Below are 27,742 nucleotides of genomic sequence, written 5' to 3' on the forward strand. Positions count from 1 at the left end.
AGTAGGAGGGTTCAGTATTTGGCAAGTGGGAGAAGTACCTGATATTCTTGTAGGTGTGCAGTTGTGCAGAAGCGCCTCACATAGCAATAGCAGGCGCTTGGTTCAGAGTGGGCAGTCAGTCGTTGCCAGGGGGTGGGGGTGTGTGTGTGATATTTTCAGTCCATTGTGTCTACTTCCTGTGGGCCAGGGGTTATTGGAGCAGGGTGTTGCAGACTTGAGGGGAGGGAAGTCGGCACGGTCGGCAGGAAAAGTGGCCGCACTCGACAAAGTGTGGGGCTGGGTGGTGGCAGCAGAGGCGGCGCTCTTGTCGGATTAAGCCTTAAAAAGCGGAACGTTGGGTGAGATAACCAGTAAGTTATTATGCATTTTGTTTCAGTAGTTGCTTGGTTAGTCTTTAGCATAAGTTTGAAAGTACCCGTTATGCTCAAGAGTACACCAGGAATGTACAGTAGAGGATACATTTTATAGTTTTTCTTGTTACAGTGTGTTTAAGGATGTTTCAAAGGCCCGGTCTTGTATCCATTAGAGCCTAAAATAAAGCAGGAATGTGGTTGGCAGGATTTAAAATCAACTTTATTTGAATTTGTCGTGGTATCAATTTAGATGCCTTGCTTATCTTTTCCTTATCTTTTCATGCTAATCTCACCACGTGATTCCCTGAACATCCTCTGACAGGGGTGCAAAATAGCTGCTGCTGGAATGTTGGAAAAACACAAATCATACACGCTTTTGAGTTATTATTATTATTATTTTTCATAATGTATAATGTATCCGGAGTGCGGCACGGTAGTGTAGTGGTTAGCGTGCAGACCTCACAGCTAGGAGACCAGGGTTCAATTCCACCCTCGGCCATCTCTGTGTGGAGTTTGCATGTTTTCTCCGGGTAATCCGGTTTCCTCCCACATTCCAAAAACATGCTAGGTTAATTGTCGACTCCAAATTGTCCATAGGTATGAATGTGAGTGTGAATGGTTGTTTGTCTATATGTGCCCTGTGATTGGCTGGAAACCAGTCCAGACATGTTTCATCATGCAGATGCTACCCTAATTACCAACATTTTGGTATAAACAAATAAAAAAATACATAAAAATTAAAATTAAATTGTGTACACTTATTTAAATTATCTATAATAATTATTTTCTTAGCTGCACGGCGGTCGTGTGGTTAGCACGCAGACCTGACACCTAGGAGAAAACATGCTAGGGTAATTAGCGACTCCAAATTGTCCATAGGTATGAATGTGAGTGTGAATGGTTGTTTGACTATATGTGCCCTGTGATTGGCTGGAAACCAGTCCAAGGTGTACCCCGCATCTGGCCCCGAAGACAGCTGGGATAGGCTCCAGCACCCCCGCGACCCTCGTGAGGAAAAGTGGTAGAAAATGAAAGACTGAATGAATTTTAAATCAAATAAAAAATATTAATAAAAATATAAAAATAATAATAAAAATGAAAATATAAAAAAAATAAATGTAAAAATATATATAAAATAAATAAATCACAAATAAATCAAAAAGAAATTAATTTTCAATAAAAAAATAAAAAAAACTTAAATTATATTAGGAAAGCAGGAAGTGAACAAATGTAACAGTTACTGATTGTAAAAGTACCAGATGGAGGGGTAGGATTTAATAAGCTTTGTTTCTTCCTACTCCTTTTTGGACATGTGGAACTGTGAACTAGTTATGTGATGCATTCAATTGTAATGTATTTTTATTATTGTGTTGTTTATGTTGTGGCATAGTTGTTTAGATATTATGGCTACATTTGTTAACGTTTAGACGCTTACTAGCTCGGTGGCTTACTATGCTAGCAGCCTGCGCATTAGTGTTGAACGTAACTTAGAAAGTCATAAACAGGTTTTCTATGCTCCAGCTATGATTCCAATATTCCAATTATTGATATTGAATCCTACTTTGTAGAAATTATCGCAATTCAATATTCCATTGTGATATCTTTATTATTATGTGAGGTCAATTTTGGACTTATTTAGACAAATGAGGCATAATTAATATATAATTAATACATTTCTGCTAAAGATAGAACTTTGACTATCCTGCAAACGGTGACAAAAGCAGGCAAAACAGGAAACTTTGTGTCGGGACCAAGATGACCAGGAAGATAAAAAGCGCTAACAACATGGAAACTTCCACTAAGGGGGGGATGTTATTTTGCCTTGTGTGTGGTTTTTTTTTGCGTCTCTTTCACAACATGTTTTAGTCCAAGCTAACTGTTTCACTCGAGGTAGGAGAGACTACATAAACTGTTTAGCGCTTAAGGGTGACTTCGGTGTAACTGCTGTGCACCCCCCCCCCCCCCCCAGTCTTACGTGTTAATGTTTAAGCCTCTTCTTCGTTTTTTTTTTTTTTTTGTTAATACTTCACCCTCTAGTGTACCTTTTTTTTTTTTTTGAAAGGATTTTTTTTTAGGCCGGTCGCTGCTGTTTGAGGTGGTGAAAACAAACCGAGGTTTTGAATATAAACAGCAGCGAACAACTGATTTGTCCTTCACTTCCTCTTGCTGGAGTTCTGTTTCCCTTCTTGCTGGCCTCCCCCTCCTCCTCCTCCTCCTCCTCCTCTTTGTCTTTTGGCCAATCTAATGAATGATATGGACTGATTACATGAGTGAGTGGCTTCTATCCCCCCCCGCCCTCTTCAAGAAAAAGCCTCAGTTGACTGTTCAAGGCGTCAGATTATAAACAGCACTGTGATCGTACTTGAGACCAGGTTTTCTGGTGACCGCATAGTTCAGCATTTGCTCTTGGATTCGGGTAAGCATCTTTTATTTTGTGGCGGATGTTTTCCATTATGTTAATGATGTTTCTCTTGGAGTTCAGCTTTACTAGGCTGACATAAACTCCATAAATTAACATATTTTTTTTGCTCGGGATGTCCAATATTGGCATAAACTGATTAAAACATTTATATAACACATAATAATTAAATAATAATAAATAATGCAAAAATTAAAATGATGCGCTCTGCAGAGTAACAAGCTCAGTATGTCCGGAATGTCTGGAATGGATTTTATTATAATAATGATAATAAATAATAATAATAATAATATATTTAATAATAATAATTGTCATTATAATTATAATAGTAATATATTTAATAATAATTTATTTTTGTTATATGAAGCTGCTCGGCCATTGTGCAGGGGTACCTGTTAATAATAATAACAATAATTTATTATTATTATTAGTAGTAGTAGTATTATTAAATATATTATTATTAGTGACATTTAATAATAATAATAAAATATTTTCATTGTTATGATTAAATACAATTATTATTATTAATAATATATTTATATTATTATTATTATTATATATTATTATTTGTGGTATTTAATAATAATAATAATAATAAGAATAAGAATATAATTGTATATAATAACAACAACAATAATCATTTATGATAAATAATTATAGTAATAATAATAATAACAACAATAATAATTTAATTAATAAAAATAAATGAAAAATAAATACAAAATAAAAGTTTTAATAAAATAATAAATTATTATTATTAACAGGAACCCCTGCATGATGGCATATAATAATATATATAAAAATGAATATAATATATTTAATAATAATAATATATTTAATAATAATAAAGTGTTATTATTATAAGTATTTAATAATAATGATAAATTATTATTATTATTATTATTAGTATTATTAGTATTATTAGTATCATTAGTATTAGTATTGTTATTATTATTATTATTATTATTATTATTATTATTATTATTATTATTATTATTATTATTATTATTATAGCACGAAGGCCGAGCAGCTTCATGTTATGCCAAAAAGGAAACAGAAAACCAAAATAAGAGCACGAAAAAGGAAATGACCTGAAAAGTGCATCATGTCATGCACAACATGAAATAAAGCGCTGGGGAAAGTAAGGCGGCAGTAATCTAACACCTCATGAAGAATGACTTGGTGCCACACGAAGCATTTTGGCATTTTTTTTCAGAACTTGTATTTATTGGAGTGTTGTTGAAAACGTATGTTGTGTAAGTATTCACCATTTACTATGCTATTATATTTTTTCTAGATATTTACCTTGCTTTAACAGTAAAGCGATGCCATTTTGTTTTCCTTTCACCAAAGTCCATCGTCTTCAGACTTGTTGCGTACATTTTTAGGTCAGGTGGTCCCGAGTGAGAATTTCCACAGCTGCACATGAAAGCAGAGGGGGCGCGCGGGACGGTAACTTGAAGGAGAAGGACTCATGTGTAAGATTACGGTCGGCCGCAAGCTTGTTTTGATGGTTAGCGGCTTTATGGATTCATACATTATTGATGAGCATGCATGCATGCGTGCGTGCACCGGCCTGGTCTGGCATTTCATGCAGAAACTGAAACCCAGCCACGGTGTTGCTTCTACCCCTCCGGCTGCGGTAATCCTAGCTGGTGTTAACATAACTGGGCCTTTTTATTGCACGTAAACAAACACATGCGCACCGCCGTCTTTACATTACACAGCAGATGCCGGTTTATTTCTGTCAGGAAAGCAGGAACGTACCAATGTAACCTCCATAGGATATGCCAGGCGCTCTGCATAGCGCAAGTGCTGTTTTTGGTGCCGGGCCAATTCTGCTGGCTTACGTCGGCTCTCCCGGCCATTTTTTTTTTTAATACAACGTGCATGTTGCTTTGTTATTGCAGAACAATAAAAATACACATTTTAACTTTCATTTGTTACTTCTGGCAGAAGCGGGATTCTCACCCTTGCTTCTGACCTGTGTGTGGGAAGATGGGACCCTCACACACAAAGCAAGGATGTGATTTGTATCCTTTTTTTTTTCCTTTCCCAGTTTAAAAAGGATTTGTTCTTGTTTTCTCTGAGTGAAGAGGGATTAAGACGCTTCCTTCGACATGGGAGCTGATGATATTTGATATGTAGAAGACCGGTTTTAGTGCTTCAGATGGACTCTTTGGACGTTTTGTTAACGGTCATGGTTTTGTTTTGCACTTGTACAATTCGACGTGTCTGGAAAAAGAGTAGGATAAAGGAGAGTTTATTTAATTATTTAACCAAATTATTGCCAAAATCATATCTCGGTTTTCACCGTGGACTGGTGGCCAGCCAATCACAGGGCACATATAGACAAACAACCATTCACACTCACATTCATACCTATGGACAATTTGGAGTGGCCAATTAACCTAGCATGTTTTTGGAATGTGGGAGGAAACCGGAGTACCCGGAGAAAACCCACGCATGCACGGGGAGAACATGCAAACTCCACACAGAAATGGCCAAGGGCGGGATTGCACCCCGGTGGATGGAATAAATTAAAACGGATTGTTTTCAAAATCCAAGAAAATACATCAGGAATAGGTGCACATTGTGGAAGATCTAGAATGCCTTCTGCGTATGTTATTGTGTGTAGCTGCTCTATAGGAGTCCACAAAGGGCCAAAAATGAGCATAATGTCTACTTTAACATCAAGGGTAACTTTTGGACAATCTGACATTTTAAAATGTGGATTGAATAAATTAAAACTGACTGTTTTCAAAATGTAAGGAAATACAGCTGGAATAGGTGCAGATTCTGGAAGATCTACAATGCATTCTGCGTATGTTATTGTGTGTAGCTGCTCTATAGGAGTCCACAAAGGGCCAAAAATGAGCATTATATGTCTACTTTAACATCAAGGGTAGCTTTTGGACAATCTGACTTTTTAAAATGTGGATGGAATAAATCAAAACGAATTGTTTTCAAAATCCAAGAAAATACATTTGGAATAGGTGCAGATTCTGTAAGATCTAGAATGCCTTGTGCGTATGTTATTGTGTGTAGCTGCTCTATAGGAGTCCACAAAGGGCCCAAAATGAGCATAATTCAACATCAAGGGTAGCTTTTGGACAATCTGACATTTTAAAATGTGGATGGAATAAATTAAAACGGACTGTTTTCAAAATATAAGGAAATACAGCTGGAATAGGTGTAGATTCTGGAAGATCTACAATGCATTCTGCGTATGTTATTGTGTGTAGCTGCTCTGTAGGAGCCCACAAAGGGCCAAAAATGAGCACTATATGTCTACTTTAACATCAAGAGTAGCTTTTGGACAATCTTATTTTAAAATAAGTGAAAATTAATACAATCCGGCATATTAAAATATTGACCACAATCCAGGATGTTGAATCTCAGAGGTGCACATCTCCCATGGAAGTCCCCTCTCACTCCCAGCAGGTGGAGGGAGGGCGAGCGATGACGTGGGCTCGCCTGCAGCCGAAGGCCATTGCACTTTTGCTCGCCTGTTAACTGCCCTTCCGCGACGCTTAGCGATATAAAAATAGCCACCCGGCAAGAATCCCAGTCATGTCTCGCAGACAAAGGCAGATTTATACAAGTCGCCGCACCAAGTATAGAAGCGCTTTTGTGCCTGACATCCCCGCCTTTTTCTCCTCGCGGTGGACCTCGTCACTGCAAACTCCAAAGTGTGACGCTTTCTCCACTCCTGGTAGAGCACTCTTTGTTCAGAGCAGACCTAGTGACCCTGATTGTTGGGCGTAAGGGAGATGTAGGCTTACTGCGTCTTTGTATACTACATTTAGCTCAGATTTGCTGTGTCATGGAAACGTTCTGCAGTGCTAAAAGTGCAAATATTGTAGTATTGATTAGCATGAGAGACCATGCTGATTGTGCATGGTAGATAGTTGCTGTTTATGATAGGTAATTGTTGACTGGTCATGATTTTTGTAATGACTACCGTATTTTCTGGACTACAAGTCGCACAAGGCCAAAAATGCCTTGATATGCTAACACAATAAGATATGCTAACACAATGGTTATTCAGCTACACAAAAAATATAAACATGAACAGAAAAAGTGTCCAGTGTTTATGTAACATAAACAGTTTTTTCATTTATAAGTCACTCTGGAGTATAAGTCGCACAAGGCCAAAAATGCACAATTAGGTAGAAAAAAAATCATACATAAGTCGCATTTTACTTGACCAAAACAGATATTACGCCATCTTGGAAGGCAAGTTCTAACAATAAAATAGAGAACAGGCTGAATAGGTGTAAGATATGCTAACATGAACAGAAAAGGCGTCCAGTGTTTACGTAACATTTTTATATATAAGTCGCTCTGGAGTATAAGTTGCAGGAACAGCCAACCAATGAAAAAAAAAGTGCGACCTATAGTCCAAGAAAATACGGTATATACTTTTATTAATAAGTCGCTCCGAAGTATAAATCGCACAAGGCCAAAAATGCATAATTAGGTAGAAAAAAAACATACCAGGGCTCTACATTAAAAACCAAAATGACTTGCCCATAGGGAATCCTTAAGGTGAGAACTACTTGCCCGAACTTGCCCCATGTAAAATGAAAAGACTGCCATAATGATATCATGTAATTTTTTGTGGCATCACATGAGAATCTCAAATAAATAAAATAATGAAATAAATAATACTTTACACATGGTAGTCGTAGTAAGCAGTGATATTTATAAGTTGGTGCACCACAATGAAACATTATTGAATAGACACATTTGTGTACTAGTAAAGTGTTTTTAATCCAGAAAAAAAGCTCAATGGTCAAACAATAATTTGTGAAGCAAAGGTGAGAAAAATACACAGAGAAATGAAACCGCTAGGTTTTGTAGCTTGTGCAAAATCAGCACTTGGTATTGGATCTAATGGGTGGTGTTTCATTGTGACCACTTCAAATTGTCACAGCAATGTGATTCACTCACCTGTGCCATCATTTGATTTGCTGCCGCTAATAAAATACTTGTTTAGGAGGCACTGGTTCATCACTTTTTGCTGTTTCCTTCAGAATTAGACGATGTTGGCAGCGCCGCCATGACGGGTGTTTTCGTAGTCAAACGATCGCTGATTGGTTGATCGCGAACAACGGGTGTGGGTAAAACGCGGACTGTGGATTACGGACCGCGGTCTAAATAAACGATTCTGATTGGTCCATTTCAAGATTTGCAAGGATTGCTTTGCAAATTACCACCGGAATTACTCAGTCCGTGTTTTACCAACACCCAACAAGAACCGCTTTAAAAAAAACTCTTGGCAGTATGGCATGCCAAAGTGCACTTGCCCGACGGGAATATCGCTGATTGGATTTACTTGCCCGAATTTTGTTTTAACTTGCCCCGGGCCATCGGTACATCGTTATTGTCGAGCCCTGCATACATAAGTCACACTGGAATATAAGTCACATTTTACTTGCTCAAAACAGACATTACGCCATCTTGGAAGGCAAGTTCTAACAATAAAAGAATAGAGAACAGGCTGAATAGGTGTAAGATATGCTAACACAATGGTTATTCAGCTACACAAAAAAATGTAAACATGAACAGAAAAGGTGTCCAGTGTTTATGTAACATAAACAGTTTTTTCATTTATAAGTCGCTCTGGAGTATAAGTCGCAGGAACAGCCAACCTATGAAAAAAAACTGTGACTTATAGTGCGGAAAATATGGTAATTCAGATAACGCTATGACCAAGATGGTCCATCATAAGGGTATTATCATCATATCCTACATGTACGTTACCGTAAACGATACACTGTGGTCATTGAGATAGTTAATTTTCTTATTATAGCAAATGTTGTCGTTTTTTATCCAATCAAAGCTGCACAGGTCTTTATAATGTTGGTAACATGTTAGCGTTTACTCGCTATAATCGGGTAAAACTTAAGATGCCAAAAATGTACCACTTCCACACAGAATAGTAGGAGGACTTTTTTGCTTTTATGTCGGAACTCACGGCAATTGTTTACATATGTACCGTATTTTCTGGACTATGAGTCGCAAAACGCCAAAAATGCATAATTACGTAGAAAAAAACATACATAAGTCGCACAAAAATATAAACATGAACAGAAAAGGTGTCCAGTGTTTATGTAACATAAACAGTTGTTTCATTCATAAGTCGCTCTGGAGTATAAGTCGCAGGAACAGCCAACCAATGAAAAAAAAGTGTGACCTATAGTCTAGAAAATACGGTATATATTTTCATTAATAAGTCGCTCCGAAGTATAAGTCGCACAAGGCCAAAAATGCATAATTAGGTAGAAAAAAAAACGCACTGGAGTATAAGTCGCATTTTACTTGACCAAAACAGACATTACACTATCTTGGAAGGCAAGTTCTAACAATAAAAGAATAGAGAACAGGCTGAATAGGTGTAAGATATGCTAACACAATGGTTATTCAGCTACACAAAAAAATATAAACATGAACAGAAATGGTGTCCAGTGTTTATGTAACATATACTCCAGAGCGACTTATGAATGAAAAAACTGTTTAAGTCGCAGGAACAGTCAACCTATGAAAAAAAATTGCGACCTATAGTCCAGAAAATACGGTATATATTTTCATTTATAAGTAACTCTGGAGTATAAGTCGCAGGAACAGCCAACCTATGAAAAAAAGTGCAACTTATAGTCCGGAAAATACGGTACATTACCTTAACCATTACCTTAACTGTATACATTAGGAGTGTGAAGGGGTGTGTTATTTCACTCGTGGTGCTGGGAACACCAGGTGTTGGTCGTATTGCAAGGTTTATAGTGTGTGTTGAAAATATTGAAAATAAATATGGCACTTTTTCGATAACTTCTATTGCATGCTGTCGTACCTTTTGTGTCTTATTGATGAAATGCATCCAGTCCCAAAGTGACAATAGTAACTATATTGACAGTTACTATGGTGCTCATAATGTCATTGTATGGTCATATCACCTGGTACTTCGGTACGAGGTACATTTATTAAAAAATAAATAAAATAAAAAAACCTTAAACTGTATTATGGAAAGCAGGGAGTGAACAAATGAATAGGAAGCTAGCTACTGTAGTTAATGAATGGTACTACAGTTCTCTATTAGCCACATACAAGACACCAGGCTCCATATTGAGGTCAACTGATAATATTTTAAAAACTTTTTTTTTTTTTTGCAATGGGTTGCCTCTATATTTCCTCCAAACAGGAAATTAAACACAACACCCAGGGTGTTTGTATTGCACAACACATAGTGGTGTGACTAGAAGGAATGAAAAACAACGTACAATGAGGTGGGAAAATATAAATGATGATGCATCAAATGTTGTTACTTTTGCCTGAATTTTGACTACTTCTTACTCCCTGCTTCATTCAGGCACAGTTTATTGCTTGAAAGTTGTGACTGCAGATGCTCGATATTGGCTTTCAGTGTACCAGTATTGTAATGGTAATGGTTTTATTTCATTTGAACATGCATCAGGTTACAATTGAGTGCATCCCATAATCCGTTCACTCCAAAAGGAGTCGGAAGAAGCAAAGCTTATTAAATCCTACCCCTCCATCTGGTACTTTTACAATCAGTAACTGTTACATTTGTTCACTTCCTGCTTTCCTAATATACTTTAAGTTGAAAAAAATTGTTTGTTTTATTCATTAATATTATTTTATTTTTTTGTCAGGTACCAAAGTACGAGGTGCTATGACCAAACAATGACATAATGGGTACCATAGTAACCGTCAATATAATGTAACACTGTAACGCTGAAAATGTTATTAAACAAAGTCATCAAGAACTGCACCCCCCAACCCCACCCAAAGTTCCACATGTCCAAAAGGAGTAGGAAGAAGCAAAGCTTATTAAATCCTGCCCCTCCATCATTTACAATCAGTAGCTGTTACATTTGTTCACTTCCTGCTTTCTATAATACAGTTTAAGGTTTTTTTGTTGTTGTTTTTTTTTTTTGCTTTGCTTTTGTTTGTACGATAAAGGACTTGTTCTAACACAGCTACACTGTTTTAATGTGTGGTTTTGCTATTCGGACTGACTGGACAGTCATTTTTTGGCGCCTTTTTTGTTCTACGGTACCAAAAAGTTGCAAGTCGGTACTTCAGTCCATTGATTGGTCATTTGTGCGTGACAGCGGGACCGGAATGAAATGAAAACAAATACTTTCCATACTTTCTGAAAAGAAGCCCGTCATCTTCTCTAAATAAACAAAACACACGCACAACATGCTGGATGGTCCTCCATTGTTGTTTACCGGACCGCAAAAAAAACCCTCGGCTTTGTTGTGGGTTACGCTTGTGTCACGCTGCTATGATGTCATGCTAGCTGTCACCATACAAAAGACCAGTCTACCGTTCAGACAGTACCGTACTTGGTTTTTAACAAAGCTTCACATGTAACAACATAAATGTCATGGATATTGGGTCATGGTGTTCCCATAAAACTACAGTAAGAAATGTATTATTATCGCTTACACGCTTGTTCAAGGCTGCATGGGAGGGAGGACAGAATATGTGAAAGCCCACAGATGGAGGAGAGATGTGAGATCCTCCTCCTTGCTGACATTCTCAACATCGTTTTCTTTCATGCTGACAGTTAGAACATGCATGAGATCTTTCTGTTAATATTTTTGACCCTCAACCACCGATTACATGCTAGTCGGGCGACATAACTGCTGGTTACGTACATCAAGAACACAGTTGCAAACTGAGGCAAAGTCATGTTGTCAATTTTGGATGCTAACCGATATTTCAATGTACATCCATCCGTTTTCTATGCCGCTTATCCTCAAAGGGGTTGCGGGGGTATGCTGGAGCCTATCCCAGCTGTCTTTGGGCGAGAGGCGGGGCACACCCTGGACTGGTGGCCAGCCAATCACAGGGCACATATAGACAAACAACCATTCACACTCACATTCATACCTATGGACAATTTGGAGTCGCTAATTAACCTAGCATGTTTTTGGAATGTGGGAGGGAAACCGGAGTACCCGGAAGAAAACCCATGCATGCACGGGGAAAACATGCAAACTCCACACACAGATGGGTGGAACTGTTTGGTTTGATCATGGTTTGATTTGGTTTGGTATAATGTACGTATGTTTTACTGAGGGGTTGTAAATCTTTCCCTAGCTAGTTCGATGCTAATGCTAGCACAGCACTTAACTTTATCCCTCTAAAAAATACCAGTGTTAATGGAAACCTCTGTTAACGCGTCATTAACGCGTCAACATTGACAGCCTTCGTTTTGACGAATAGACCAGAGTCTACCATGAAACAGTCATAATTAATTCATTTCTGTAAAAAAACGCAACATCGGGAGCGAACGATAATCAAACCACAATATTGCGAGGGACTTCTGTACTTTCACTGAATGTTCTGACCTCCTGTTTCCATTTCAAAATGCTCCCAGCTGTCAATTGCGAAGATTTGCAAACAACCACAGGCGCTACTGCACTCCATTTTGAGTCCAGCGCTTCAAGACGTGACAATCTTGAAGCAGAGTATTCAATCCCGAGGGTGGAATTGAACCCTGGTCTCCTAGCTGTGAGGTCTGCATGCTAACCACTCGACCTCGGTTAGTCTTGTGTACCACATTTCCTGGTGATATAGCTAAAGTTATCCTAAAGTTATACAGTTTTTGTAGAGAGCAATGAATGAGCTGTGTAAAAGAGCCCGCCGTGGTGTTAGTGGTTAGCGTTCTGGACTTTGGGGAGGATGCCTCAGGTTCGAATCTCCACTAGTCTGGAACGGCTTCTGGAATTTCAAGGGCTTAAGCCAAAAATCAGTATGTGGCGACTCTGTAATCGGGAAAAAAGCGGAAAGCAACAAACAAATAAGCTATGTAAGAAATATCAAGTCACATGGACTAACTAGGATGTAAAAACAGCACCACCGTGTGGCGTACTTGTCAGCAAAAAAGAAAGGGAAGTGTATCATGACTCAGCAAAACAGTACATAAGTCCAGCATGTCTTTGATTCAGTGATTCGGTGAGAATTTTTTTCAGGTTACCAAAACATTCCACGTGTATTCACGCTTAGTGAAAAATCTTTCAAAATAAAATACCTCTTTACAACTGCTGCATTCTCCATTTTGCCCTTTGTTCTCACTCTACAACGTGTCTTATTTACTTGCCAGTTTCCTTTATGAATTTGGTTATTCGCCGCAATCAGGATCTGAGATCAGACTATGCTGTTTTTGTTCTGGTTCTTCCAGACCCGCATTTCTAGTTTGCTGTTTTTTCTTATTCTGGTTGAGGCCACCGACCGAATATAAAGTCAGTCATTTGAGAACGCAGCAGTCATTGTTAGAATGCTCGCATAACCTTTGGCCTCCTTTTTTTTTTTTGTTGCCCTGCAGGCATGGAAGAAGCGGTGGTTTATGCTTCGCAGCGGTCGATTGACAGGCGACCCAGACGTGTTGGAGTACTACAAGAATGACCACGCTAAGAAGCCCATCCGTGTGATTGACCTCAACTTGTGTGAGCAGGTAAAGTCGCTCTGTCGATGTTTGTATCGCAAATCTATGGACCGTGATTAATTTTCTGCATGGCATTCGAGGAAATCTTGTTGCCTTTAGCGTGTAGGGTTCACCTTTTTTAGTTTAGCAGCTGTTGTTTATTTACAACATAATTGCGCAACTGCAGGGTCTTGAGACACATGCTAACTTGCAAACTAGAGAGCTAGCGACCTAAACGGTAGCCTTCAAGTTATTTCCTTTAAACTTAAATAGCCAAAAACGTACCACTTCCACACGGATAGGGAGGATAACTATTAACAGTTATTTAACCTTTAACATGAACATTAATCAAACGTAATAATTTTTTCTGGGTACATGATACCATACAGCATCCATATCAAACTTGCGCGGGCCGCACTAACATAGTGTCCTGCGGGCCCCGTGTTTCAGACCCCTGAACTAAGTAATACAGTGCAGAACACGTTGTGCGTTGAAAGTGTTTTAATCTTGAATATTTTTCGACATCAATAGCCACGTATACATGGACCCAAATATTCCAATTCCATTCGGGTTATTTTCTCAAACGGAAAGAATGTAACCTTTGTATACACCTCATTCCCAAAGAAAAGTGCCAATCCGAATGAATGTATAATCGGATTCACAGGGGTGGAATATTCCTTTTCCCCAATCCGATTGAGGTATCTTGTACCCGCTCAATCGGAAAGTTGTTAGGGTGCGTTCTTTTTCTTCTTCTGTTGTTTATTGGCGGTTGGCAAGCAGCTTTCGTGTGCATTAGCGCCATCTGTGGAACAGAATGTAAACCCTTCTATACACCATTCACAAGTCCAGTTTTATTAAAAAAGAAAATACATATCTATATAAAAACATTTGCCAAGCTTAATTATAAAATATTAGCAAGATTGAACTTTATCTTTTCCTGTTCCCTCCATTAGGTGGATGCCGGGCTAACGTTCAACAAGAAAGACTTGGAGCACAGCTTCATCTTCGACATCAAGACCATCGACCGTGTCTTCTACCTGGTGGCGGACACGGAGGAGGAGATGAATAAGTGGGTACGCTGCATCTGTGATATCTGCGGCTTCAACCCCACCGATGACGGTAAGAACCCATATAAAAGTGGAAAAAGAAGTAAGCACCTGTAAAACATAAAAAAAATAGTCGTGTGACTGCCGTTTGAATATTAAGTCTGAATATTAAATTGCATCCCTGTAGTCAGCAGTCGGCACGGCGGTTGAGTGGTTAGCGCGCAGACCTCACAGATAGGAGGACCAGGGTTCAATTCTACCGTCGGCCAATTCTGCGTGGAGTTTGCATGTTCTCCCTGTGCATGCGTGGGTTTTCTCCGGGTACTCCGGTTTCCTTCCACATTCCAAAAAAAACATGCTAGGTTAATTAGCGACTCCAAATTGTCCATAGGTATATGTATAAGGAGTGTGAATGGTTGTTTGTCTATATGTGCCCTGTGATTGGCTGGCGACCAGTCCAGGGTGTACCCCGCCTCTCGCCCGAAGACAGCTGGGATAGGCTCCAGCGCACCTGCGACCCTCGTGAGGATAAGCGGTAGATAATGACTGAATGAATTAATGAATTTTAGAGCCCTCTAGACATGAAGTAACACCCCTATAGTGAACTTTATATTCATATTACCCAATATAGTAGACATAATAAGAGAAAATAAAATGTTTTTACGCTGCATGGCGGACGAGTAATTAGTGCGAGGGCCTCACACCTAGGAGACCCGGGTTCAATTCCACCCTCGGCCATCTCTGTGTGGAGTTTGGATGTTCTCCCCGTGCATGCGTGGGTTTTCTCCGGGTACTCCGGTTTCCTCCCACATTCCAAAAAAAACATGCTAGGTTAATTAGCGACTCCATATTGTCCCTTAGGTATGAATGTGAGTGTGAATGGTTGTTTGTCTATATGTGCCCTGTGATTGGCTGGCCACCAGTCCAGGGTGTACCCCGCCTCTCGCCCAAAGACAGCTGGGATAGGCTCCAGCAACCCTTGTGAGGATGAGCGGTAGAAAATTAATGAATGAATCCCTCTAGTCAGTTGAGCAAACTGTGCTCACCAACCTGTTCGTCTGATGCCTCTTGTAAAAGGGTCTGGGGGTGGGACTTCCTCTAACAGTCCTCTTCTCCCATCCTTTGTGGTCTGTAGTGCTGAGTGTAATGATTAATGATCCATTTATTTTTCCTTCTTGTTTTGGCATACCTTTTAAGCTCCCCTGCAGTTTCATCTACTTATGCAAGCATGTAGTTCTGTTTATTAATTTTAAAGCTGTCGTGCCGTACCCATCTGCATCTTTGTGTGTGAGAGTGAAGTAAAAAAAAAAAAAAAACCTCTTAGGACAACATTCACAAAGCTGAATTGTGAATTGTATAAAAAATTGTGAAAAAAAAAAAGAAATATTATTATGGAAAGCAGGAAGTGAACAAATGTAACAGTTACTGATTGTAAAAGTACCAGATGGAGGGGTAGGATTTAATAAGCTTTGCTTCTTCCTACTCCTTTTGGACATGTGGAACTGTGAACTGATTATGTGATTCAATTCAATGCATTCAATTGTAATCTGATGCATGCTCAAATGAAATAAAACCATTACCAGAATTATCGGAAGCAGTTGTGAAAACGGCTGCACGCATGTGTCTCAGTATAAAAGTGCAGATTGCCATCCTCACAGTTCTTATTACAAAAGAATGTCCTTGGCTCTCCCTTTTGCGCTCACTCGCACTTCTGATTGTGAGAGTCGACTCCCACTCTCCTGTTTGTGTGTTGCTGAAAGTGCTCTGTGCTGATATCAGAGGTGGGAACATTAAGAGTAGGAGTTGAAGATGATCAACGGGTATTTTCCTCCATCGCCCCAACCTTGAAAAGATGCAAAAGTGGGGGAAATATGTGGCCACAAACACACCTCTCCATATCTCATTGCTTTTGATATGAAATGTGCTAAGATGTTTACTTGGAATGGCAACCAGCATGCAGCAAATATCTCTGAAGGGATGGTTTGGCTTGTTAGCTGGAGATATACATAGACAAAATACATATTGATGCCGCATTCAAGAAGACTGGGAAATATCGCACCTGGAGCTTGCAGCAAAAACAGTGCAGTCAAATGTAAACAGACAACATGGATGCCAGCCGTGATATGGTAATGGTTTTATTTCATTTGAACATGCATCAGATTGCAATTGAATGCATCCCATAATCAGTTCACAGTTCCACATGTCCAAAAGGAGTAGGAAGAAGCAAAGCTTATTAAATCCTACCCCTCCATCTGGTACTTTTACAATCAGTAACTGTTACATTTGTTCACTTCCTGCTTTCCTAATATAATTTTTATATATAAAAGTTTTTTTTAAACTTTATTTTATACTTTTTTTTTTCAGTTTTATTTATTAATATTATTTTTTTGTCAGGTACCAAAGTACGAGGTGCTGTGACCATGCAATGACGTAATGGGTACCATAGTAACAGTCAATATAATGTAACACTGTAACGCTGAAAATGTTATTAAACAAAGTCATCATGAACTACCCCTAAAGTTGTAGACATTGGAACTAAAGTTCCACATGTCCCAAAGGAGTAGGTAGAAGCAAAGCTTATTAAATCCTACCCCTCCATCTGGTACTTTTACAATCAGTAACTGTTACATTTTTTCACTTCCTGCTTTCCTAGTATAATTTAAGTTTTTTTTTCTTTATTTTATATATTTTTTTGTTGTATTTATTAATATTATTTATTTTTTTTGTCAGGTACCAAAGTACGAGGTGCTGTGACTATACAATGACATAATGGGTACCATAGTAACCGTCAATATAATGTAACACTGTAACGCTGGAAATGTTATTATACAAAGTCATCATGAACTACACCCCCCCCCCCCAAAAAAAAAAGTTCCACATGTCCAAAAGAAGTAGGAAGAAGCAAAGCTTATTAAATCCTACCCCTCCATCATCTGGTACTTTTACAATTAGTAACTGTTACATTTGTTCACTTCCTGCTTTCCTAATATAGTTAAAGTTTTTTTTAATGTTTTTTACTTTGGTTTTATTTTGTATTTGTCATATACTGAAGTACGAGGTGACTGATAAGATGGTATATGTTTTGTTTGTGAAAGACCAGATAATAAAGATAAAGACCATGTTAAGAACAATAATAACAACAACAATAATAAAACACTTTTACCGACCAACAGGCATAGATGAAAATATGAATATAGCGAGCTTGTGTGGGAGTGTTGATTTGTTAAGAAGCAATGTGGACATTTTAAATGTGTTACATTTGAGATGTATGTGTTAAAAAAAAAAAAAAAAAAAGATGCGATGACTTGTCTAACATTTCACAGCGACCGCAGAGCCGCTAAGACGTTTTAAATGACACCAAAATGAGTCAGCGTGATACGTGTTGTTTTGCTTTTTTTGGGTTATTTTTTGATTACCCACTCGCATACACGATCGGTACACAATGTGTGTACATAGAATACACGTAACTGGTGGAATAATTCAGCTCTAGCTAGCTTCCTATGTAGCTGTTGTTACGACTGCTGTCTTATCTCACCCGGGGTCAGCTGGGATGGGCTCCAGCGTGCCCCGAGTGAGGACGATCAGCATAGAAAATGGGCGGATGGGTGGAAAACCTGTCAAAACTCACACCCCAGCTGTGTTGCCTGTTCTGTTATTTTTCTGACAAACTGATACTTGAAATTTCTCACACAGCTCTACAAAATACCCGCTATAACTTAAGGAGGTTTTGCTGAATCACCACGAAATTTGGTATACACCTTTAGGGCACTGACAAGCATGTGTGTGTAAAATTTGAGCAAGATTGTTTCAGGTATAATATGTGTAATACTACCTTTTGGTTACTGCAATTCTACATTTTGTTTACTGTATAGGTTATTGTTTTTAATGTGCATATATTTACACTTATTCTGAACCTGCCACTTTAAAATTTAGATTCTTATTCCTTGTTTTATTTTTTACTCTTTTCCTTATTTTTATTTTTACTTTCTACAAAATGCACAGTGGAGTTGCACTCAAATTTTGTTGTATGCAATTACAATATCAACGTATACATGGACCCAAATATTCCAATTCCATTCGGGTTATTTGCTCAATCGGAAAGAATGTAACCTTTGTATACACCTCATTCCCAAAGAAAAGTGCCAATCCGAATGAATATATAATGGGATTCCCAGGGGTGGAATATTCCTTTCCCCAATCCGATTGACGTATCTTGTACCCGCTCAATCGGAAAGTTGTCAGACTGCGTTCTTTTTCTTCTTCTGTTGTTTATTGGCGGTTGGCAAGCAGCTTTCGTGTGCATTAGCGCCATCTGTGGAACAGAATCTAAACCCTTCTATACGCCATTCACAAGTCCACTTTTATTAAAAAAGAAAATGCATATCCATATAAAACATGTGCCGAGCTTAATTATAAAATATTAGCAAGATTGAACTTTATCCTTTCCTGTTGCCGGGTGCGTTCTTTCAGCGAATGCTGAGATATGACGTAACACGCGGCTCCAGATGTTCTTCGATTTAAAAAAAATGGAGGCGAGCAATCGGCACTGGACTGCTGCGGAAATTTTTGTTTTTGATTCAAACTAAATTTCAAGACCGGAACGAAAGAAAAACTGGCAATACGGAGTTATTCCAATTATTATCACGTGATGTTGGTGTTTACGTTTTACTGCGCATGCCCCATTGACTATTCTGGTTGATTATAGCGCCGCATGTAGACACGCCATTGGAATGTTCCTTTCCATGTATACCATTGCTTTCGGAAAGATTCCATTCGGAAAGAGAAAAACTCCTCATGTAAACGTGGCTAATGACAATAAAGGCGATTCTGACAAATATGGCCACCGTCAAGCAAAACACCTTGGCACCTCAGAGATTCTGCAACGAATTGTCCATTGCGCATTTGTCAAATAAAATCTGTATTACATGTATGCTAGCATGCCTTCCAAAGAATTTTGACCCCAAACCATAGGGGGCGCCACACATGTGTTTTATCACCATGATGTTATTATATTTTATTGTGATTTAATGATCTCATGGCTTTCTCTTCCAGAGGCTGCCAAAGCCGCCCACCAGTCAGCCATCGGGGGCCTGGTGGTGGACACTCCCCCGCATGCGGCGTTGGGTAACATCGTGGGTCCTGCAGCAGCAGTGTTGTCCACGGTGCCCCCTCCCTACCAGCCGGTCAGCGTTCGGCATCTGGACTCCCAGTCCAGCACGGAGGAGCCCCAGGATTACTTATGGCTGGTCAACTGTGAGAGCAAGAAGCCGGACCCTAACAGGTAATGGCGATTCACGTCTCACGTTTACCTGCGAGACAAGGTTTTTTTTTTTTTCTTTTCTGCGCTTTCTATCCCGACTGCCACTCTTTGTCTCTGTGCCCGCTGGCCTTTGTGTAGCTCAGTGCCGCTTCAATGCTCTCTGGAAGGAGACCAGGAGTATTTGCTCCTGGAGGAGTGCGAGAGCAGGACTCTTTCTCTGTGAGTGGTCCCGCCAGTCTGCTTGCGTGGAGTGTCTCACCCTGCTAAGACCACCAAACAAAAACAAAACACAAAAATCAGCAAGTGTTTTTGAACCATCCATCAATTTATTTAATCATGTGACATGTTTTGCCGTCAAACTAACTAGTTTTTTTTCGAAACTAACCAACAACATTTGTGTGCATGGCATAAAAGTTGTAATATTAAATTAATAATTAAATTAAGTAATAATTGTTCAGGCTGCACGGTGGTCAAGTGGTTAGCACGCAGACCTCACAGCTAGGAGACCAGGGTTCAATTCCACTTTGGGCCATCTCTGTGTGGAGTTTGCATGTTCTCCCTGTGTTTTCTCCGGGTATTCCGGTTTCCTCCCACATTCCAAAAACATGCTAGGTTAATTAGCGACTCCAAATTGTCCATAGGTATGAATGTGAGTGTGAATGGTTGTTTGTCTATATGTGCCCTGTGATTGGCTGGCCGCCAGTCCAGGGTGTACCCCGCCTCTCGCCCGAAGACAGCTGGGATAGGCTCCAGCACATCCTGCGACCCTTGTGAGGATAAGCGGTAGAAAATGAATGAATGAATGAATAATAATAATTGAATAATATTAATAATTGTTTAGGCTGCATGGCGGTCGAGTGGTTAGCGCACAGACCTCACAGCTAGGAGACCAGGGTTCAATTCCACCCTCGGCCATTTCTGTGTGGAGTTTGCATGTTCTCCCCGTGCATGCGCGGGTTTTCTCCGGGTGCTCCAGTTTCCTCACACATTCCAAAAACAGGTTAGGTTAATTAGCGACTCCAAATTGTCCATAGGTATGAATGTGAGTGTGAATGGTTGTTTGCCTATATGTGCCCTGTGATTGGCTGGCCGCCAGTCCAGGGTGTACCCCGCCTCTCGCCCGAAGACAGCTGGGATAGGCTCCAGCACCCCCCGCGACCCTCGTGAGGATAAGTGGCAAAAAATGAATGAATGAATGAATAATTGTTCAGGCTGCACGGCGGTCAAGTGGTTAGCGCACAGACCTCACAGCTCTGAGAACAGGGTTCAATTCCACCCTCGGCCATCTCTCTGTGGCGTTTGCATGTTCTCCCCGTGCATGCGTGGGTTTTTTTCCGGGTACTCCGTTTTCCACCCACATTCCAAAAACATGCTAGGCGACATAATTGGCGACTCCAAATTGTCCATAGGTATGAATGTGAGTGTGAATGGTTGTTTGTCTATATGTGCCCCAGGGCTTACCCTGCCTCTCGCCCAAAGACAGCTGGGATAGGCTCCAGTACCCCCGCGACCCTCGTGAGGAAAAAGCGGTAGAAAATCAATGAATGAATGAACTTATGACACTTGACATAAGAAATTAAGTGACTCGCCCATTCACTCCTCTGATTGTGGCCTGTTCTGGTGCAGTTTGACTGTCGCGTTTTTGTATCCTCGTTAAAACATATTCCTCCTTTTTGTCTTCCACGAACCATTTACAGCCGCGTAACTTGTGCCTTCATTCAGCTTGTGCGATTGATAGCAGCTGGCAACAGGAAACAGGCAGTCTTGCACGAAGGAGATTGATTGATTGATTGACAGTGTTCTGTAGCCAATCAGAACACACAGCACATTGGGCGGTTCTGAGACAAACTGGACACGTCTTCAACTCTCACTTGAGTATGCAGCACACTCTACTGGTAGTAATAGTAAATACAATAACAAACATATCCAACACAGTGTTGAAAGATCACTCTAATACACAACAAACACGCAGAGCACAATGCGCGTTTCACGATGTAGCGAGCGAACACTGTATTGTTTGGACTTCCAGTTAAGTAAATAACCCCCACCCCCCCACCCCCCAATACAGTGACAGTCCTTCTAAGTTGCTTCTTGTGTTGTCTTCTTAGAGCCCATGCCGAGTGTTCCAAGTCTACCTCCTCTGAGACTGACCTGAACGACAACCTCCCCACTCACCGCACGCCCACCTCCTCCACCTCCTCGGCCAAACATACCTCACACAATGGCTACTTCCCGCAGCACCAGGCCCCGGCGTCCGCCTCGTCCCTCTACGACTCGCCGCCGTCGCGCGGAGCATCCATGTTAAGCGACAATGGCCTCTACCACCTTCCCCGCAGCTACTCTCAGGACACAGTACTGCTCCCCAAGTCGGCGTCCTCCCCGACGACCCACCCGGACGCCGGCGGTGGCGGCGACAGCTCTGAACTTTACGTCTTCAACACGCCTTCACGGAAAGCCTCTGTGGAAACGCAGATGCGTAACCGGTCCATCAGCTATGATATCCCGCCGACCCCTGGCGCTAACTCGACCTATCAAGTCCCCCGAACCTTATCCTCTGCAGGAGTAGGGGGCTCAGAGGGCGACGTAGTGCCTCCTCCCAGGCCACCCAAGCCATCGCTTAGCTCCACCTTGGGACCCCCGCCCCCACCTGCGGAGCGTTCACCTACAGACAATTACTTTGTGCCTCGCTCGGCCTCAGAGACCGACGGAAACTACTGTGTGCCTACTAGCGCTGGAAATAAAGCTTTACGCAGCAACACCATCGGAACCGTGGACTGCTCACGCATACGCAAAGGTCGGTTTGGGTATTTGGGTATTTTTATTTTTATATAGTATTTATATAGTATTATTTGGGGTTTTTTTTATATTTAGTTAAATATCCTATACTGACACCCACACACTTGAAATGTCTTTTTTTTTCCCTTTAGATTTTGGCTCCCAGGACTGCTATGACATTCCCAGATCATTCCCGTCTGACAAGAGTTGCTCGTTCGACTTCAATGAGAGCTTCAACAGCTACTTTGTACGTTTTTATTTAAGAAGACTGTGGTAGTAGAATGCAAACATTCCCCTGTGCTGTGGCTATTATGGTATGCCGGAATGACGGGACGATATACGAGATCGTGTCTCCGAAAAAGAGACGAGGCGAGATTTTAACATTATTTTTAATAAAAAGTCCAATGAAAAGATACAAAAACATTAATTTAATTTTCTCTGGGCTGCACGGTGGACGAGTGGTTAGTGTAATCATCCTGAAATCCGAAAAAGGCGTTTCGGCTGAGCGCAAAACTTGCCATGCACATGATTTGTGTGGAGTCACCAAACTAGAACGGTATTTTACAAAGTAAGTAACATTAGCTAAAATATGTATGATTTGGGCTGCATGGCGGACTTGTGGTTAGCGCGAGGACCTCACAGCTAGGAGACCAGGGTTCAATTCCATCCTCGGGCATCTCCGTGTGGAGTTTTCATTTTCTCCCCGTGCATGCGTGGGTTTTCTCCGGGTACTCCGGTTTCCTCCCACATTCCAAAAACATGCTAGGTTAATTGGCGACTCCAAATTGTCTATAGACAAACAACCATTCACACTCTCATTCATACCTATGGACAATTTGGAGTCGGATTAGTTCGGATTGAAGTTGTGTGACATCCCCATCAGTTTGCTGATCTTTGGGTGTGTCGTTGTAGAAAAATAAAGGAATGATGCCGGTGGGCAGCCAGTCCACGGAAGAGGTAGACCAGAACTACGTACCCATGAGTGCCAATTCCCCATCCCACCACCACTCGGGCAGCTTGTCGGAGCCCGTGCACGAAACCAACTATGTGCCCATGACCCCGAGCACCATGGAGTTCTCATCGCTGGGAAAGCAGGTCCCGCCGCCTGCCCACATGGGTTTCCGTTCCAGCCCCAAGACCCCCCCTCGGAGGCCTTTGCTCAGCGACTGCCAGCCGCCGCCTGTGGACCGGAATCTTAAACCGGATCGCAAAGGTGAGCGCGACCGTTTTTGGGGGATGCATGCTAGCGTTTGAGTGCTGCTTTTATGTTGTCACTGTACTACATGTACTACATGTACTACATGTACTGCATGTACTAACCGCCAGCCTCCACTGTGCTCATCTTATTACATCACTTCAATGAGTTTCACACTCGCTACATTGTCGAAAAAGGCTTTTTGTTGGTCCTGAACTCGAGAGGCCCTGCATACTGTTTTTGGAGAGGGGGGCGAGTTTTACCCAGTGCCAAGGGGTGACCGGACTCGGAGTGGTCACCTCTGTCCCCTTTGTTTGCTGGATGTGAATGGAGCTCTTTGATGAGAGGACCTAATAGCAAGGAGTGGTGGTGGTGGTGTTGGTGGGCTGGATTACCATCTGGGCGGACTCAAACGCTGAGTAATGCAAACCACAAGCAGGACCGTCAGGGAAGAGGACTTGACAAATCCAGTCCGCTTCAGCTCGCCAGGAAGTGGAATTCACAATTGCAGTTATTGTTATTCACAGTTACGTGCATGCTAAGAATTCGGTCTATTCCCAAAGATATTCCCAGATTGCCGTAGGGCAGGGGTCTCAAACTCAATTTACTTGGGGGCCACTGGTGCTAGGGTCTGGGCGAGACTGGGGCCGCATCAGGTTTTCCAAAAAAAACAAAAACAAAAAAAAACGCATTTATTAAAAACAGAAAAATGAATAAACTTAAATATAACTAAAGCTCTGATAAAACATTCCACTGTTGTCAAATATCTTACTTTTTATTTTTTCTACACAAAATAAGATGAAAAATAAATAAACAAATCAAGAATAAAGAAAATCACATTTGCATGCATTTCATAAACAATTAAAATGAATCAGCTCCTGGCTGATCTTACAACATTGGTTCTGTTGTTCTGCTGTCTTGTACAATATACTTGTTTATAAATGACCGTATGGTGAAGGAGCTAATTTTTGCTTTCCACTTTCTCATGCACTTATTATAGTTCTTGTCATATATCATGATTTTTCATATTTGGGAAACAGCCCCTCAATTACAGTGTTCCCTCATTTATCGCAAGATATACACTACCGCTCAAAAGTTTAGGATCATTTGCAAATGTCTTTGTTTTCCAAAGAAAAACACATTTTCATGCTTTTTACAAACATTTTTTTTCCATTTCACAAATGTTTTAATCCATTTCACAAACAATGAAAATGAATGAGATGATTTTGAAAGAGGGATGTATATTTTTGCATAGAGGCCTACTATCAACAACTGTCAGTCCTCTGCATCAATCTCCTGGTATGGCTGCTAATCCAAGTTCAGCATTTTATAAGGCTAATAGATTATTAGAAAAGCCATCTAAAAAATTCTAAACTAAAACTAAAATCTCTTACCATGCTGTTAACTACTCCCTTCAGAGAGCAGCACAAACTGGGTCTAACAAGGACAGAAAAACGCTGCAGAACTGTGCAAGAAGACATATCTGAGAGTGTGTTTTCCAAAGAAAAACACATTTTCATGCATTTCACAAACAATTGAAATGAATGAGATGATTTTTAAAGAAGGATGTATATTTTTGCTTAGAGGCCTACTATCAACAACTGTCAGTCCTCTGCATCAATCTCCTAATATGGCTGCTAATCCAAGTTCATCATTTTATAAAGCTAATAGATGATTAGAAAAGCCATCTAAAAAATCTAAACTAAAACTAAAATCTCTTACCATGCTGTTAACTACTCCCTTCAGAGAGCAGCACAAACTGGGTCTAACTAGGACAGAAAAACGCTGCACAAATATCTGAGAGTGTGTAGTTTAAGACAAAGACGCCTCACAGGTCGTCACCTGGCAGCTGCACTAAATAGTAGCCGTCAATCACCAGGGTCAGTATCAACAGTGAAGGGGCGACTTCGGGATTCTGGACTTCATAGCAGGACTGCCAAAAAAAAAACTGGACAAAAAAAATTCCAATTGATCCCAAACTTTTGAGCGGTAGTGTATGTAATATACAGTATATTAATAACATATGTTTGTTATTATGTGTTTTCCTCTAAAGCATCTCTCCCAATCACCTTGATTGTGGCACGTTTTGTCCGTCCTGCTTTAGTGCGCTGAATGTGAAAAGCAGCCGTGTGTGTGACGGATGCGTCCATTCTCACCTCGACATCGCCTCCGTGGACGCTCCGTGCTTTACAGACAGCTTGTCATGCATGCACAGCTGTCGCGTCAGTCTTTCTGTGGGAAGAAGCCGTGGTTGCATGTTTGGGAAGCATGGGTCTTTTGTGTTGTCATGGTGATCATTTAAAAAAAAAAAAAATCTATCTGGGTGTACGTGAAATGTGCATGGAAGTTGATATCATCGTATTTCCAGTATCTTCTTGTGATTTGAAATGATTAAGCAACATCTTCTTTCACCAATCAGGTCAGAGTCCTAAAGTAATAAGAGAAAAAGGAGTCGGTTTAGAGCGAACCGACTCCCAAACTGTAGGTGAATTCCCAAGGGGACGACGTAAGGGTAGGTACTTCACACTGAACCCGACGTGTCTTCTTTGACCTTTCTTCTTCTACTTGACTTTCTTGCATGTCAGGATCTTCTTTGGTGTACTGCACCCTCTCCCCCCAACCAGATAAGCTTTAGTATTGTCATGCATACTGGAGTACTCGTGTTGTTGGGCTCACGGAAACATGTCCATAACGTACCTTCCAATGTCACTCCACTAACTTTTTCATTCAAAAATACCGCCCTTACTGACATTTCTTCACTTTTAAATTGCTAACTTGTGTGTTGATTTCCACTTTTACATAGAAGCCATAAGTCAGGGGTGTCCAAAGTGTGGCCCAGGGGCCATTTCGGCCCTCAGCTTTTTTTTTTGTCCCTCAACATATTGTAAATTATTTAATTCCACTCATTCCACTTTTGTGGAATTATATGCAGAAATGCTGAAAATGATCTTGCAATGTGAATAGTGAATATTTCTGGGTCCAGATGGTGACCCGGGTCGCCCTCAAAATTTTGTCAGTTCTTTCTTAACCAATTTCCGACAAATTGTTGAAAATTTCACCCAAAGCCATTCAGAACATTTTAAGTTATTTTGGACAAACACAAACAGCAAAAACATGATAATTTAATTTAATTTAACTAAATTAAATGTAACTAAATTAAATTAAATATAATAATAAAATTTAAATAAATATAAATTTATTTAAATTACTTTCTTTAATTAAAATTTTACATTATTTACATTTATTTAAATATCAATAAATATAATTTAAATATAAATTAAATTAATAATTAAATAAAATTAGATTAAAGTAATATAATTTAAATATATTTAAATATATTATTAATTAATTAATAATATAATTAAATTAAATTTATATTAAAATTATATTTATTTATATTTAAATAAATGCAAATAATATAAATAAATAAATAAATAATATTAAATAAATAAATGTAAATGTAAAATTTAATTTAATTTAATTTAATTATAAATAGTTATTCATTTAACCTACCTGCTTGTATTTTCTTGTTTATTTTTAGCGTGGGCCACAGGCCAATGAAAATAACAAGCTGTTAAAGCCAGTACTGACCAAGTCATCCAAGTAGTCGTGTTGGATTGAGGGAAAGGGGGGGGGCAATACGGGACACTGAATGTTTCATGACTGAGTTACTATCATTCAACATTTAATCACATACTCAATCTTGTTTTTCTTCTTTCCATACAAACATCTTATAATGAGTCTTTTTCTTGTTGTACGTTTACCAAACACTACTAACAAGCCTGGTTAAAGACAGAAGTTACCCATCACTTTGTCACTGTGTGTTCCATGCTTTAGGAAAACCAGCTCCATTGGAGATCAAACCACTGCCAGAATGGGAGGAGCCATGCACGCCTGTCCGCTCGCCCGTCACTCGGTCCTTCGCACGGGAGTAAGTATTGTTCATAATGTTCTTGTTGTCTTATTTTGTTTTGTAATATAACCTTAGTGAAAACAACCAAGGGTGTGTTCACACGTGTTGGCCAATCTTTAAGTACTGAGCTTCAGTACTTTTACTAGTACTACTACTACAGTGTTACTACTCAATATATGACTATCAATATAAGAAAACCCAGCCGTCCATCTTCTATGCTGGCTATGCTGGAGCCTATCCCAGCTGACTATGGGAAAGAGGCGGGGTACACCCTGGACTGGTCGCCAGCCAATCACAGGGCACATATAGACAAACAATG

General features: G+C 40.0%; 1 protein-coding gene across 7 annotated transcripts in view; it reads left to right on the forward strand.

Annotated features, from left to right (window-relative positions):
- The window catches only part of gab1 (GRB2-associated binding protein 1), a 53,263-nt gene that overhangs the window by 18,098 nt on the left and 7,423 nt on the right, over window positions 1-27,742 (forward strand). For 4 of the 7 annotated variants that reach the window (XR_009128687.1, XM_058065430.1, XM_058065433.1 and 1 more), the window contains exons 3-10: window positions 13,136-13,264; window positions 14,188-14,353; window positions 19,333-19,561; window positions 21,649-22,334; window positions 22,468-22,562; window positions 23,228-23,528; window positions 25,930-26,022; window positions 27,348-27,441. Coding sequence is in view for 6 of the 7 variants with exons in the window: in XM_058065430.1 (XP_057921413.1) it covers window positions 13,136-13,264; window positions 14,188-14,353; window positions 19,333-19,561; window positions 21,649-22,334; window positions 22,468-22,562; window positions 23,228-23,528; window positions 25,930-26,022; window positions 27,348-27,441 (1,793 nt within the window). In the remaining variant the exon portion in view is untranslated. Of the gene's footprint in view, window positions 1-260; window positions 351-13,135; window positions 13,265-14,187; window positions 14,354-19,332; window positions 19,562-21,648; window positions 22,335-22,467; window positions 22,563-23,227; window positions 23,529-25,929; window positions 26,023-27,347; window positions 27,442-27,742 lie in introns of those variants that run through there. The other 3 variants (XM_058065434.1, XM_058065431.1, XM_058065432.1) reach the window with 2 other exon arrangements.

Source organism: Doryrhamphus excisus, chromosome 1 (genome assembly GCF_030265055.1).
Source record: "Doryrhamphus excisus isolate RoL2022-K1 chromosome 1, RoL_Dexc_1.0, whole genome shotgun sequence".
NCBI lineage: Eukaryota > Metazoa > Chordata > Actinopteri > Syngnathiformes > Syngnathidae > Doryrhamphus > Doryrhamphus excisus.